This window comes from Paroedura picta, chromosome 9 (genome assembly GCF_049243985.1).
Source record: "Paroedura picta isolate Pp20150507F chromosome 9, Ppicta_v3.0, whole genome shotgun sequence".
Taxonomy (NCBI): Eukaryota; Metazoa; Chordata; class Lepidosauria; order Squamata; family Gekkonidae; genus Paroedura; species Paroedura picta.
In genome coordinates, this window is record NC_135377.1 from 62,940,605 (window position 1) to 62,954,817 (window position 14,213).

General features: G+C 48.3%; 2 protein-coding genes across 5 annotated transcripts in view; both read left to right on the forward strand.

Annotated features, from left to right (window-relative positions):
* The window catches only part of LOC143845051 (uncharacterized), a 391,664-nt gene that overhangs the window by 273,954 nt on the left and 103,497 nt on the right, over positions 1-14,213 (forward strand). The window lies entirely within an intron of this gene.
* On the forward strand, positions 5,514-8,598 carry LOC143844959 (uncharacterized). Its single transcript, XM_077352849.1, has 5 exons — positions 5,514-6,184; positions 6,687-6,770; positions 6,948-7,031; positions 7,327-7,442; positions 8,578-8,598. Exons 1-5 carry the CDS (start codon positions 5,563-5,565, stop codon positions 8,596-8,598), a joined length of 927 nt encoding a protein of 308 aa, XP_077208964.1. The 5' UTR covers positions 5,514-5,562.

Below are 14,213 nucleotides of genomic sequence, written 5' to 3' on the forward strand. Positions count from 1 at the left end.
TTTTGTACCTCCCAGTCAAGGCTACAGATGGTAGCACCATGCACCTAGCCAGGGTAAAAGCTCTTCTGTGGCTGTTACTTCCCAGAGGAAAAGAAATGCAGCAGAGGGAATAATATATATTTTATTGAGGTGGAAGAAGTGGCAAGGATATTTTGTTGGCTCCTTTTCTGCAGTTTAATGGAGATTTGTTGGCTATCCCCACTAGGGTTAAAAATGGCCAAGGATGGATCGCAACTGTCATGTGAAAAACAGGACAATCTACTAAGCAAAACCAGGGCACAGCAAGGAGAACTAACCTGGGCAGGTTCTGCACTTAGGTACTTTTTATTTCCCTCTGTCGATCCTGCTGCATTCAGATCGATTTGACCAAAACAATTCAAAGGAGAGGGAGTTGTAATAATGGCTGTACTGCCCTCATATCAACTGGATAAATGTGTGTTTCAGTCATGCCAAAGTGGTAAAATCTCTAGATATCCTAAATGACTGCGCCCTGTGACCCTGGACTTCCTCATTAATCTCCCATCTGAATAATAACCAGGTGTCAGACAGGGCATCATGAAAGACTTTCTTTCTCTTTCGGATTTACTGCCTGGTATGTGAATTGCCCAACTGTTGGCAATTGGCACCAGGCTGAGAGTTGCAATTAGATCTCCCAAAGCTAATTTGTCATTCTAGCAAATTGTTGATGGGTAAAATAAACCTGAGATTTTGGATTGGGGAGACAGATGAGTGGAAAGGTAAAGCACCCGAAGCTGCCACTGAGTGGAGCTTTTGCTTGGCTCTATGTCACCACCTGAGCGGTTAAAAGTGTGAGCCTGGACACAGAGTGAGGGAGCTTGCTTGGGTTTTGATAGGCTTAACATCTAAAGACTGTGCAGGAGAAGCAGATAGAAGTTTGTTTCATGTACAAAACTGAAGTTAGGCCCGCCTGACTCAAGAGTGAGTAGATGCCAGGCTGTGAGCTAGTCTTCCTTCTTTTGTGCATTGCATGCTTTATGGATTATACGCTGCATTGAATAAATTGCATTTACTTCTTTTTCTAATCCTCTACAATAAAAATCTTAATGAAAGTCTGGTTTATTTGCATACTTTACCCTGTGGACTCAGAGGTCTGGCAGGTCTGTTCCTTGACACCAAGGTTGATGCTTCTTAGCTTCCAAGATCTGACAATAGCCTGGGTCATCCAGATGAGGACAATGAGACAATAGACATTGAACAATGCACTTTCAATGCACTTTAGAAGTAGATTTTCCTGTTCCGCACAGGAAAATCCAGCTGCAAAAGCACAGTGAAAGTGCATTATTCAATGTATGCCCAGAGGATGATCGTCTGTTAGGAAAACACAAAACCTGCTGCAATGGAATGTGGCAATGGCTACCAACGTAGAAGGCTTCAGAAGGGGGATGCGTGAACAAATTCATTGAGGGTGGGGTTATCAATGGCTACTGATCTACTCCCTCCAGTAGCTGAGTCAGTAAGCCCATTTATATCAGTTGCTGGGGACCTGTTGCAGTCACCGCGCTTGTGGACTTCCTGTTTCTTTTATACCCCCGCTTCTCAGTGGATTAAGTTTTATGGATCTTCTCTTACAGCTGTTCTTGCAAAACAGCTCTCTTAGTGCTCTCTCATCTCGACCTACCTCACAGGCTGTCTGTTGCAGGGCAACCAAGGGGAAAGTGCTTGTAAGCCGTTCGGAGACTCCTTTGGGTAGTGACAGGCAGGGTGTAAAGAAACAGCCCTTCTTCTTCTATAATCTGTGGTCACAGTCCTGCTTTGTCTCCTTAGTGCACAAATTGCCTATTTGGAAGTGTATGGTCACAGTACTAGGGTGATCCCCTTCCCTTCCCTAGAACTTTGCTACAAATTCTTTCTGGAGGGACGGCTGCTCCCCAGGGGCCTTGATGCAAAAAGGAAGCAGGTGCCAGTCCAGCTACAGCTCTGAAACATCAACCACATCCCCTTCAGACAATGTATTCCAGATGGAAAGAGTGCATGGAGGAGGTCATGGTAATAAATGTACTGGCCCCAGCTCATGGCCACATGCTGTTGCTCCCTTCCCATGACTGGAAATGGCTTCAAAAGGAACAACATTCTCAGTCATGGGAAAGGCGCTGCCTGTGTGGACAGCTGACTCAGCAAGGTGATATCAAGGCCAGTGGTTAAGCAGAGGGGGCTTGCTGTTGCGTTCTTCTGCAGAGTCTTCAGTGGTGGTTCTTCTTCCAAGTGCTGACCCTGTATAGCTCCTGAGATGTGACAAGATCACACTCTCCCACACCATCTTTCCTCCAACGTGGTATAGTGGTTAAGGGCGGTAGCCTCTGATCTGGCCAGGTGGATTTGGTTCCTCACTCCTTCTCTACATGCAGCCAACTGGGGCAGTCACAGTTCTCTCAGAGCTCTCTCAGCCCCACCTACCTCATAGGCTGCCTGTTGTGAAGAAAGGAAGGGGAGGCAATGGTAAGCTACTTTGGGACTCCTTCAGGTAGCAAAAAGTGGGGAACAAAAACCCAGCTTTTCTCTTCCTCCATGGTAAGAAGCTTTTGTGCATACATTTGGTACCCATATTTAGAACATAACTGCAGTCAGGCATTGGTAGAAGACAGAACATTTGTTATCACTTATTGTTTTTAAAAAGAGCCTCTTGTGGCGCAGAGTGGTAAGGCATCAGAAATGTTGTCTGAAAGCTCTGCCCCTGGGGCTGGGAGTTCAATCCCAGCAGCCGGCTCAAGGTTGACTCAGCCTTCCATCCTTCCAAGGTCGGTAAAATGAGTACCCAGCTTGCTTGCTGGGGGGTAAACGGTCATGACTGGGGAAGGCACTGGCAAACCACCCCATATTGAGTCTGCCATGAAAACGCTAGAGGGCGTCACCCCAAGCGTCAGACATGACTCAGTGCTTGCACAGGGGATACCTTTACCTTTATTGTCTTAAATGCATTGTTTCTGCCTGGGATATGCCACCTGAGGAGGGAATAAGTATCTACAATTGCTAGGTCAGCTAGTTGCACTACCATTCCATACGGGCAGCCAAAAAAGAGCTACAATTGAATGACCGAGTATATGATAAGATAAACATTTCTCTGTGTTCTGTGTATCTTTGTGCTCCATGATAAAAGGGGATTTTATTAAATTAGGAGCAGATCCATGGGAGATGCGCGGGGAAATGGGGCTCTGGCTCATGAAAGCATCTGCAACGATTTGCTCGTCTTCGAAGTACCGCAGGACACTCGGCGGCTGTGGCAAAAGCCATTATAAGTGTCCACTTCCTGATGTATTACATTTATTACTAAATTTCTGCTGTTTCCACACACGCACAGCTTTCCCACAGGGTAAATGGCAAGAGCATTTCCTCTTCCCCGTAGTCCCTGATTTTGTGAACTTATAAAATTTGTCTTTTATTAGCCCATAAAAGCTGTGTTTGGAGAGAGAGAGCAAAATAAAAATTAATGCTTCTTATTATCATCCCGATGCCAATCCCAAGTGACTCTTCTTTTTCCTTATTTAAACACCCTGAATAACTGCTGTTAATAAAAAGAACACTCCTTCCTAACTCATTAGCTCTGCATTATCAGGTGTAGCTCAACATTTGTGAAGAGACCACAACCGACCCCTAAGCCCATAAAGAAGCTCTTGTGCAAAGATGCAGATCACACACACAATTGACGGTCGCATCGCAGGAATGTTTTAAAATAATTATTGCTCTTCTTTGAAGCAAAATTTAAGCCCCAGCATAAGAAAATGCATCTCAAGATATAAAGGGTTACATGGGTCCTTTCCACACACATTGCATAATGCACTTTCAATGCAGTTTCATTGCACTTTCAATGCGCTTACAAAGTAGTTTTTTTTCCTGGGGCTTATCTGCACTGGGCTTTTAATGCTGTTTTGGTTCAGATAAACAAAAGCCTTCTACGCTTGATGTTGATTTCCAGTCAGGAATTTCCTCCTCCCCTGCACAGGTGAGCATTGACCCTGGAGTCAAACTACTTAATCCCTGACATATCCAAGAGTGGATTTTCCCATCAGAGAAACTCTGTTCTGGGTGCAGATGGGCTGCTTCGTTTGGCTTTTTCCTTCCTCACCCACTGCAGCCATGCCTCCATGACTGACGTTGTGCTAGGGTTGAGCAATTTGGCCATTTCAGTGGCCGAATCACCCAACCCTAGGTTTCTCCTGATGGGTTGGTATGTTCCTTCATTTCAGCTTCAACTTGATTGTGGGCCATTTCGCACGGCTTCAAAGTAGCAGGATGGTTGCCAATTGGAAACGCTACAAATTTGCCATAACCCACGACGTCGTACACAATCTGCAACAGTCCTGCAACCGACCCGCAAAAAGCGCTTCGTTGTAGCGCTTCTAGGGGAATCCAGAAAACTGGATTCACCCTCCGGATAGCGATACACTCCTGCAACCAATCTGCAACAGTAGCGCCACAGACTTGTGCGTTACCATTGTTGCGGTTTCTTCAAAGTCCCTCCTCCCGAGCCTTTCCTCCTAACTTCCGGCGAACTGTCCGCCATCTTTTTTCTCCGAGCGAGCGGGGATCTACGAGGCAACGAGACAGCGACTGGCTTTCAAGCAAGATCACTTTCTGAAATTCTGCCCGGACCCCACAATAGTTTTCCAAAAGCACAGTGGCACACACCGTCACGTTCCAAACATTTGCCCATAGCTTAAAACCCCGTCTACCGTAGGCCAGTACTAGCGGAGTCAACGTACGGGGATCATTTTTAAAAACTTTCCTCTGAGCGTGCCAACGAACGTTCGCCGCTCACAGGCTCCTGTTTAGATTACTGGGGTTCAATAGATATGATTCGAGGTGATTTCAAGAGGGGCGGTTTATGTGTAGTGGGTCTTTGTGTGGTTCCGGGTGCGTGGTTGTGCTTGGGTGCGGACAACCCCTTCCATCGGCGGCTAGACCTCCGGCAAGCGGAGTCGCCGTCCGCCGTTCATTTTAAAAAAACTTTCAGCTGAGCGTGCCAACGAACGTTCATCGCTCGCAGTCTCCAGTTTAGCTTACAGGGGTTCAATAGAAATGATTCTAGCATGAGGGGCGGTTTATGTGTAGTGGGTCTTTGTGTGGTTCCGGGTGCGTGGTTGTGCTTGGGTGCGGACAACCCCTTCCATCGGCGGCTAGACCTCCGGCAAGCGGAGTCGCCGTCCGCCGTTCATTTTAAAAAACTGTCCGCTGAGCGTGCCAACGAACGTTCGCCAGTTACATGTCATTGATTTATGCTTTGGTTGATGAATATTATTGGGGAACTGTCGCGTACCACTGCAATTGCTCTCGGTTTTACACCGGCATGCGTTTTTGTAATGGCGGACATCTCACTAAAATGGCTCCCGCTGCATGTTCAAACTGCTCTTCCCGCGTGTGGACGAATCAGCGCATGCGAGAAGTCAAACAAAAGGCGCTAATCTGGCCATTAGGAGCAGATCCTGTTCCCGCGCGAAGAGTTTTGAACGTGACATGTGACCTAATGTGGCCAATGCGCGTGTCCCCTACTGCCCTCTACCAATCAGGAGCCGGCTCGTCCCTTTGTCTTTGTGTGCGGGAAGGTATATGATCCGTTGCACCCTGCACCTCGCACCACCATTTTGCTCAGCTACTAGCGAAAGCAACATGGAATCCTCTTCTCAAGCCTCGTCCGTCCCTGCAACCGGCCGTGGCCCAACTTGGAGGGACGCGGAGATCAGGGACCTGATCGCGATTTTCTCGGAGGAGAAAATCCAGGACGCGTTCCAGTCCTCTCACAGAAATAGGGAGGTCTTCGAACAAGTGGCCATTAAGATGCGTGCCCTGGGCCACAACAGGACCGGCCTTGAATGCCGGTCGAAGACCAAAACAATGAGGGCGGAGTACATGCGTGCCGTGAACCATAATAAGGGTTCCGGCAACGAAAAGGTTACCTGCCCCTACTTCGAGGAGCAGCGCCAGCTGTACGGAGACGGGGAAGGAGCCGGCAGGCCGAAGCGCGTCGGGAGGAGCCTTAAGGTGGTTCGGAAGCCGGCTGCCCCGGTCGAGGAACCACCCGCTGAGGAGGATCCCGGCGAGGGAACCTCGTCCAGCTTTCGGCCTCCACCCCCCGTCCAGCAACGACCAGCGGAATTGGTCACGGTGGACCTGATGGCCATCGCTCCTGGGGAGCCGGAGGAGGTTCCTGAGCAAACGCCCCTTGCCTCCGGTAAGTAATTTTCTTTTTATTTTATATTTTATTGTTTTTATATTGAGCAAATGTGTGTTCTGACGTTTGGGGATCGTTTTCTCGTGTGTTCGTTGCTACGCATAATATGATAGGATGTTTGTGGATTGCTTTGGGTGGCTTTTTAAAACGGTTGTGTTTAAACAACTACCCAAACAGTTTTGCAGCATGCCTCAGCCATAGGCCTTCTGCAGCGCTCTAGCCACTACTTTGGGACCTTGATGTGTGGTTCAGGTTGTGTGCTTGCTCCTTTTTCACCATTGTATGCCTTGTGTTCGTTGCAACGCATGCTATGCTTGGATGTTTGTGGATTGCTTTGGGTGGCTTTTTAAAACGGTTGTGTTTAAACAACAACCCAAACAGTTTTGTTGCATGCCTCAGCCATAGGCCTTCTGCAGTGCTCTAGCCACTTCTTTGGGAGCTTGCTGTGTGGTTCAGGTTGTATGCTTGCTCCTTTTTCACTATTTTCTGCTCTTGTCCACAGAGACACAGATGCCTGGGACGGTGGTCCTAGAGTCCCCTGCAGCAGTAGCAGAGGACAGTGATTCTGGGGCGTCCACAAATGTTGGTAAGTATCAGTTGCAATAGGGGGGGGGGGTTTAACTGCTTTGTGCTTTTCTGTTTGTGCAGGGCAGCAGCACTGCCAAGAGACAGAAGATAGTCCCTCAACGTTGCTGCTTTAGGGTTTGAAGCTTGCTTTGCCACACTTTGGTCCTTAATCATGTTCTTTGTTCCCTTTTTTCAGATTTCATACCCGGGACACAGGAGGAGGAGGAGCGTGGGGTGGCTGGACCTCCTGCCCTGCGCAGGCGGATACACATACAAGATGGTGAGCGTGCATGAACTGTTCCTTTCGAGCCATGGCTGCAGGACAATGTCTGTGTGCAATAACTGTGTGCTTCCTTTTCATTTTTGTGCTCCCCTGGCATTGTTCTGAGTCTTGGTTTAACATGTAACCAAGACAGGCCACCATGGGCAAACAAACAATAACCGTGTGCTCCCCTGGCATTGTTCTGAGTCTTGGTTTAACAATATGTGACCAAGAAAGGCCACCATGTGCACCAGGGTGGGTTTTGACTGTCTCGTTGTTACTAACAGTTCTTTTTCTCTTTTTTTGCCAACAGAGGTCCTTTCTGAAGACGACGAGCCAGCTGGCTCACCACCCAGGGGCGCTCTCCCGGCTGAGGAGAGGCTGGCCAGGGAACGCGGCAGGCTGCGGCGCATCTCCGTCCTCACTAGTGTGGGAGAAAGGATCCTGGAGCACTGCCAGGAGGAGTCCAGGCGTGCAGCTGCTGCAGACCAGGCGATGCTCTCCCTCGTGGCCCAGGAGGGCAAAAAATTCCGTGCCATCCTTAGAGATTCGAACAACTCACTACGCGAAAGCGTGGAGGAAGTTCGAATGATAAGGAGGCTGATGGAGAGGGCGGTCGCGGTTATGGAGGCGGCCCCCCCTCCTCAGATTACAGTGAACGTCCCCCCCCCAACCCACACCCCCCCCACTACCTCCAGCACCCACCCCACCCCCCCACCACCTCCAGCACCCACCCCACCCACCCCCTCTCAGAATGCCGCGACCCAAACGAGAAGGAGGACTGTTCTCGGGAAGAGAGTCGTGAAACCCGCGGACAAGTTCTCCCCCTCCTAGTTTGGGCCATTTTGTCTGTTTATCTGTGTTTGCTGTTTTCTGTTCAATAAAGTTTATGTTTTTGACTCTGTCTCTGTGTACCCTCTCTAGTGATTGTGCCTATTCTGGCACCGTTGTGTGGGTTGGAGGTTGGAGGGTGTTTTAAAGGTTAAAGGTGTCTTAGGAGTTTGGGGTGAAAGGTGTGCGAGTGTAAGGAGTCACACTGGAGTCTTTTTCAGGAAATTTACAACAACATTTTATTTTCAGAAACAGTTTAACAGGGGAAAAAAACAAGGGAATGTAACTTGGACCCCCCCACCACCACCACCACCCTCCAAGAAAGCCAACTTTTTTTTAACAAATTCAAATATTTAACAGGGATAGAAAAATGGGCAAAGTAACTGGGAACCCCCCCAACACCCCCCACCCCAAAACACAAAAAGTAAACAAAACTTAGGTCCCACCGCTCCCCTCCCCAGCCCCTTCCAGCTCCCTCACTCTCCTGCACAACCGTCCCATGGTCCCCCGCACTTTGCGGCGGAAGAGGTCTTCGTCCTCCTTCTTCTTAACTGTGTGGGGAGGGAGAAAAAGTACACATTAGTGCCAGACATATTTTCCAATTTTTTTAGTTTACATGCATACACTTTTTGGTGGCCGTAGCCACAGTGTGAGAAGAGTTGGGCAGTGGGGAACATAACCTACGTTCTTCCGCCTCCCTCTGCTGCCTTTGCTGCTGTAACTCCCCTTTGAGGTCTGCCACTTCAGCCTCTAAGGCAGCCACCCTGGCCTCCATTGCACGCAGCCTTGCCTCCATAGTTTCTGCTATAGAAATCAAACAAAGAATTTAATAGCACTTAAAATGGAGGCATCACAGCAGGCTCCCATATTGCTCCATGGGGGAACACACACATGGGTCTCCCGCACAGACATAAAACTCTCACCTGCAGCCTGTCCCGAGGTAGAAGGTCCCTCTTCCTCCCCCTCCTCAAGCTCAGGTGCTTTTGCCATCTTGGATGGTGATTGTGTGGCTGGGCAAAGAAAAAGAGAAATCATAATTAAAAGCACACAAACCAGAGATGAAACACAGCTGGTAGACACACCACAGTTAGAGTCAAAGCGCATAACCAAAGTGGTTCTACACAGTACTGGCGGGCTAAGTCAGAGGGGGTTGACAGCATCTAAGTACTTTCTCGAATTGCATTGGGGACAGTAGGGGAAAGAGGCAGCTAGTCATGCCATGCATGTTTAAGGGCAAAACACAACGAGGGCAGCACTTACCCATATGCCTCCTCATTTCCAGGGGGGGGCTTCCCAGCCTTCTCCCATATTTTCACCATCTGGTCGTGGAAGACCGTCCTGCCGCTTGGCTGCGGGACCCCCCCCCCCCACTGCTCCAGACTGTTGAGGAAGTCCAGCTTCACTCGCTTAAATTTTGTCCGGACCTGCTCCCAGGTCCGGACATAGCCCCTCTCCCTCAGCTTCGATGCCAACACCAGGTAAGCACCCTTGGTGTGGCAGTGGGTGCTGGCCATAAGGCGGCCAACACTTTTAGATTGGAGCACTAGCTCCAGAAGTGCCTCAGCCTCGGCGCGCTGCCAGAAGGAGCCCTTCCGTGGCTTCGGCATCTTCGGAATGACGGTTAGGGAACGAACGTGCGTTGCTCCGATCGACCACCCCTATTTTAAATGTATCAAAGCTGCCCACCAATAAAATTATTCCTTGGAACATAAGTGGATTGATCCTCCGGTTTGACAGGGGTCGCCAATACTTCCTGGCTACCCGCCTCCCCGAACTTTCCCCGTTCAGCGCTTCCGTATTGTGTGTGTCAATTTCAGTGGGGAGTTAGCATTTAGGGCTGTCAAAGTGCTTTTCTACCAGAGAATCCCCGTTTTTTTGCAGGCAAAGTACACAAACCGCACAAGACAAGGTTAAGCAAAGAACACCAACTTTATTCAACAACAGAGTGGGAAAAACAATTAAACACGCCTCCTGTTTCTGTAGATGTGGGTGGCTATGGCGTCCCGAACCTTGCACCCCTCAGCATAGATCCTTTTTCTCCTTGCTTCAGGGATGTCTTGAGTGTCCTCAAGGACCACAGGATCAGGTTCATCCACAGGGAAGGGGATGTTATGTCCCTTGTCCTCGCATATGTTGTGCAAAATGACACACGCGATGATCAGCGGAGTCACATTGTCTATATGCACATGGAGTCGGGACATCAGGCAACGGAACCGGGACTTCAGACGTCCAAAGGCACGCTCCACTACATTCCTTGCCCGGGAGTGACTGAGGTTGTAGTGGCTCTGCACGTCTGTCCTTGGCCGCTTGTAGGGAGTCATGAGCCAGCGTCGTAATGGGTAGGCTCCGTCACCGAGCACCAACGCCGGCACACGCACGCCCTCAATGGTGGCGGTGGGGTTTCCTGGAACAAAGACCCCTTCGTCCATGGCTTTCCTGAGGTTGGATTCCCTGAAAACAAGGGCATCATGCCTCCTGCCACTCCACCCCACCTCGGCATCGATAAACCGTCCGGAGAAGTCCACAGTTCCTTGCAGGAGAACAGAACAAAAGTCCTTCCTGTTACCGTACTCCTTTATGCTTCCCCCGGGGGCACGGATAGGGATGTGGCTTCCATCGACGGCCGCAAAACAATGCGGGAATCCAAGCCTGGCAAACCCGTCCATACTCTGGAATAAGGGAAAGAAAAGAATATAAGCCATGGCAAGTCAGCGTGGGGTGTATCGCGTCTTCGTTGCTGACCTGTCAAACAAGAAAAAAATTTTAAAGGGCAAAGGGGATCGAATGACACTCACCGCTCCAAGCCGGTCTCCGAGGCACACGACTTTGCTGAACAATTCCGCCTCCATGGCGAGGCAGAACTCCTTAAGGATATCGCCAACCGTAGTGACTCCGAGTCCGAATTGCTGGGCTACTGTCCGGAAGTACTGAGGGGTTGCCAAGTACCACAATGCGACCGCTACCCTTTTTTCCACTGGCACGGGTCGCCGCATGCCAGTGACTTGCCTCTCCATGCGTCCACGTAGAGCCTCCACGAGTTCAAAAAATGTCCCCCTAGACATTCTAAAGTTGGCAATCCAGTGGTCATCATCCCAGCGAGCCCACACAAAATTTTCCCACCAGTCAGAGGATCTTTCGTCCGCCCAGAACCGGGGGGGGAACCGGACCTCTGCCAGAGCTTGCCAGTGCCTCTTTGCCGCCATGGTTGCCCGTTGAGAACGTCTTGTGCTGCTGGTCATCGCTCTGGCAATACGTTCTCGGTATTCCTCTGAAGCAGCCCTCCTATGCTGCACAGTGGTGCGGATACGCTGGACCAACGCAATCATCCGAGCCAACAATTGAACAATAATCCTCTCCATTGCAACGTTAACCTGTGCTGCGGGCAGTAGGCAACGCAAACAAAGAGAGGCCGACCGCGTGTCTGCCCAGGTGCATATAAGCAGGTAACCTGTGGGCGTGTACTGTGGGCGGGGATTAACCTTTCAAACATATCAATGCATCAACCTCTGGTTCATAGAAAACAATAGAAAACACGTTCCAAGGGCGCCAATGATTTGACGATAACGCGTTGCTACGGGTTTCCCAAGGTTTTTTTTAAAAAAAGGGGACCCCGACAAGTCCGGCTTTAGGGTCGAGGTCAAAGGTGTGCCCGCAGTTTGATTGACGGGCACGGGAGGCCAGAAGCGCTAAAAAGGGACCTCCTTTGTAGCGAAAAGACGGAGAACCGGAAGCCTGTGGGTTACGAAAGTGACGAGAAGTGAAAGTGCTAAATTCCGCAAAAACCGCAGCTGTGCGTTACGGGCACAGCTAGTTACATTTCGCTAGTTGAAGTAGCGATTTCGCTAACAGCAACCAAATGGCAACTTTGAGCTCTGTGCGAAATGGCCCTGTGTCTAAACTTATGTGCTGTGGAAATATTTTTCTGCTTTTTCTGACCCCTTGAGTCACTCCATAAGCACTCATATCAGGAGTTAAAAATGAACCTGTGGTCATCTTCAGTTGCCACCCCTTCTCCCAGTCTGCTGCACATGCTTGGAGGCGGGGGGGGGGGAATGCTTGCAAAAAGTCAGTGAATATTTTGAATTGGGCTATAGGCAGCCAGATTCAATATAGCCAAGATAGCTCAGTAAAGTACTTGCCTTGATGCCATAGCTTTTTGAGTTCAAGGCTGGCTGCGGATCTTTTCTCCCCATGCAGGAGTTTTTGTTTGTTTGTTCGTTTGTTTATGTTGCTTTTGAACAGCTCAAGTTTAAAAAATATTAAAAATTTAAAATGTGATTTTCAAAAGTAAAAAATTAAATTTAACTCCTGCATGGGGGGGAAAGACTCACAGCCTGCCTTGAACTCATAACATTATGTTGGCAAGGTGAATAGCTTACTAACTGAGCTATTATAACTGTTCTGACCCTGTGCCTGAGGACAGTATTTACAACATATACTATTTTTTTAAAGAATGAAATGAAGTGCCTCCACAGTTGTTTTTTAAACATAGAAATCCTAGTATAAAATGTTCCCTTTGCTTTAAAAAAAAAAAAAAGACCAGAAAGAGTGTGGCCCTGGGGAGCATTTCTCCCCCCCACCCCTGAAGCCTGTGAAGGGATAAACAGCTTGAGGAAAGCAATGAAACCACAAGAAGTGAAAGGGTCTGCTCCTGCTGGAAACCAACCAATCAGCTGAAACCAATCAACAGACCAATCAAACAAACGGAGAGGGGAGAGAAAAAGGACTCCATGATCAGTCCCTGTGAAAACTGGTTTTTCCAGTTTCCAGGGAGAAGAGTCTATTTGGGTGCAGATTACAGCAGGTGAGTTAACACTCTTCCCAAAGGGAGAAATGGTTGTTGTAGATCTCTGGCAAGATTCAAGTCTAAATCGAACAAAAATAATCAGGACTGACAATGAAAAAAAACATGTGAATGCAGACTCAGCCCTGTTTTGCATAGGAAAATCCAGCTGCAAAAGCACATTGGAAGTTCATTATCCACAGGGTGTATGAAATGGGCTCTATTAGAATATTATACATACTTAATCAATCCTGTCAAAGTGTGCATCAAAGCAAGATTATCTCTCAGGAAAAAAACAGCATTAACTGGATTAACTACCTGTGACATAGTTGAGGCCGAAAGTGTGTAACTGGCCCAAGATCACCTCGCAAGTTTCCATGTTCTGAGTGGGGATTTGAACCTGGATCCTCCAAATTCTAGTTCAATCTTTAATAGGGATAGGCATGAACAGGCCCACAAACTAAAGTTTACCACAAATTTGGCCAGTTCATGGAAACATTTGCTGGCCAGGACCCTCTAAAACCTAGAATTGATGCTTGAAGGAATAAGCATAGAATGATAGAATCAAAGTTGGACGGAACCTCCAGCGTCATCTAGCCCAGCCCACTGCAGAATACAACCACAACCACATGCCCACCCACAGTGACCTCAGTTCCATGCCCAGATGACGCCAGATGAAGCAGATGAAGCTTTTCTTTGTGATGATGTTTACCAGTAGATAACTGCTGCTGATCAAACTATTTATAAAAGCACAGCTATGAAGACAGGTTGAAAAGTCAGCAATGGCAATACTGCCAAAGAGTAATGCTGCAGAATGTACGACAATGATTCAATGCCACTGAACTTTCAAAGCACCACTCATGGTATCAGTATCATCCCTGGACATTCTTAGTAAAGCTATTTAACTATAAATCAGAAAGCATTTTATCTTCAGTTCTTTTATCTCCCTCTACTTTGATGCATTGGGTTGAATTCTAATGTTTGAAAGACTTTGTTTAGAATGTTTACCAGAACCTGCCGGTTACTGAACACCTCTAAAAATAGGTTGAAATTATCAGTGTGAGAGACTCAAGCAGCACTTTCTGACCCCTTTTCCAGTGATTTGGGACTCACTCTGCCATAGACACAGTCCTCAATAGATGGGACATGCCAAATTAAGTGTGCATTTTGTCCTCTGCATTAAAAAAATATATATTATCAAAATGTAACTGCAGGGGTACTAAACTATGGCAGGACACTGATACAAAGAGAGGAGTGTCCTTAATTCTCTCTCTCTCTCTCTCTCTCTCTTTTTTGGCTTGAAGTTCTTCTGTTAAAGAAGAGTTGTTTTTTTGTACACTCCTCCCTTTCTCTACCAGCAGGAGCCTCAAAGTGGCTTACAAACGTGTTCCCTTCCTCTCCCCACAATAGACATCCGATGCAGTTGAGAGAACCCTGATAGGACTGCTAGGTCAGACAGCACTATCAGGACTGTGACTAGCCCAAGGTTATCCAGTTGGCTACACGTGGAGGATCATGGAATCGAAGCTGGCTCCCTAGATTAGAAGCCACCAGTTTTAACCGCTACACCATGCTGGCAACATAGG

Coding starts and splice junctions, on each gene's coding strand:
- LOC143844959 (XM_077352849.1), top strand. CDS start 5,563: ATGATCCGTTGCACCCTGCACCTCGCACCACCATTTTGCTCAGCTACT. Junction 6,771..6,947: donor TGGGGCGTCCACAAATGTTG/GTAAGTATCAGT, acceptor CCCTTTTTTCAG/ATTTCATACCCGGGACACAG. Junction 7,032..7,326: donor GCGGATACACATACAAGATG/GTGAGCGTGCAT, acceptor TTTTGCCAACAG/AGGTCCTTTCTGAAGACGAC.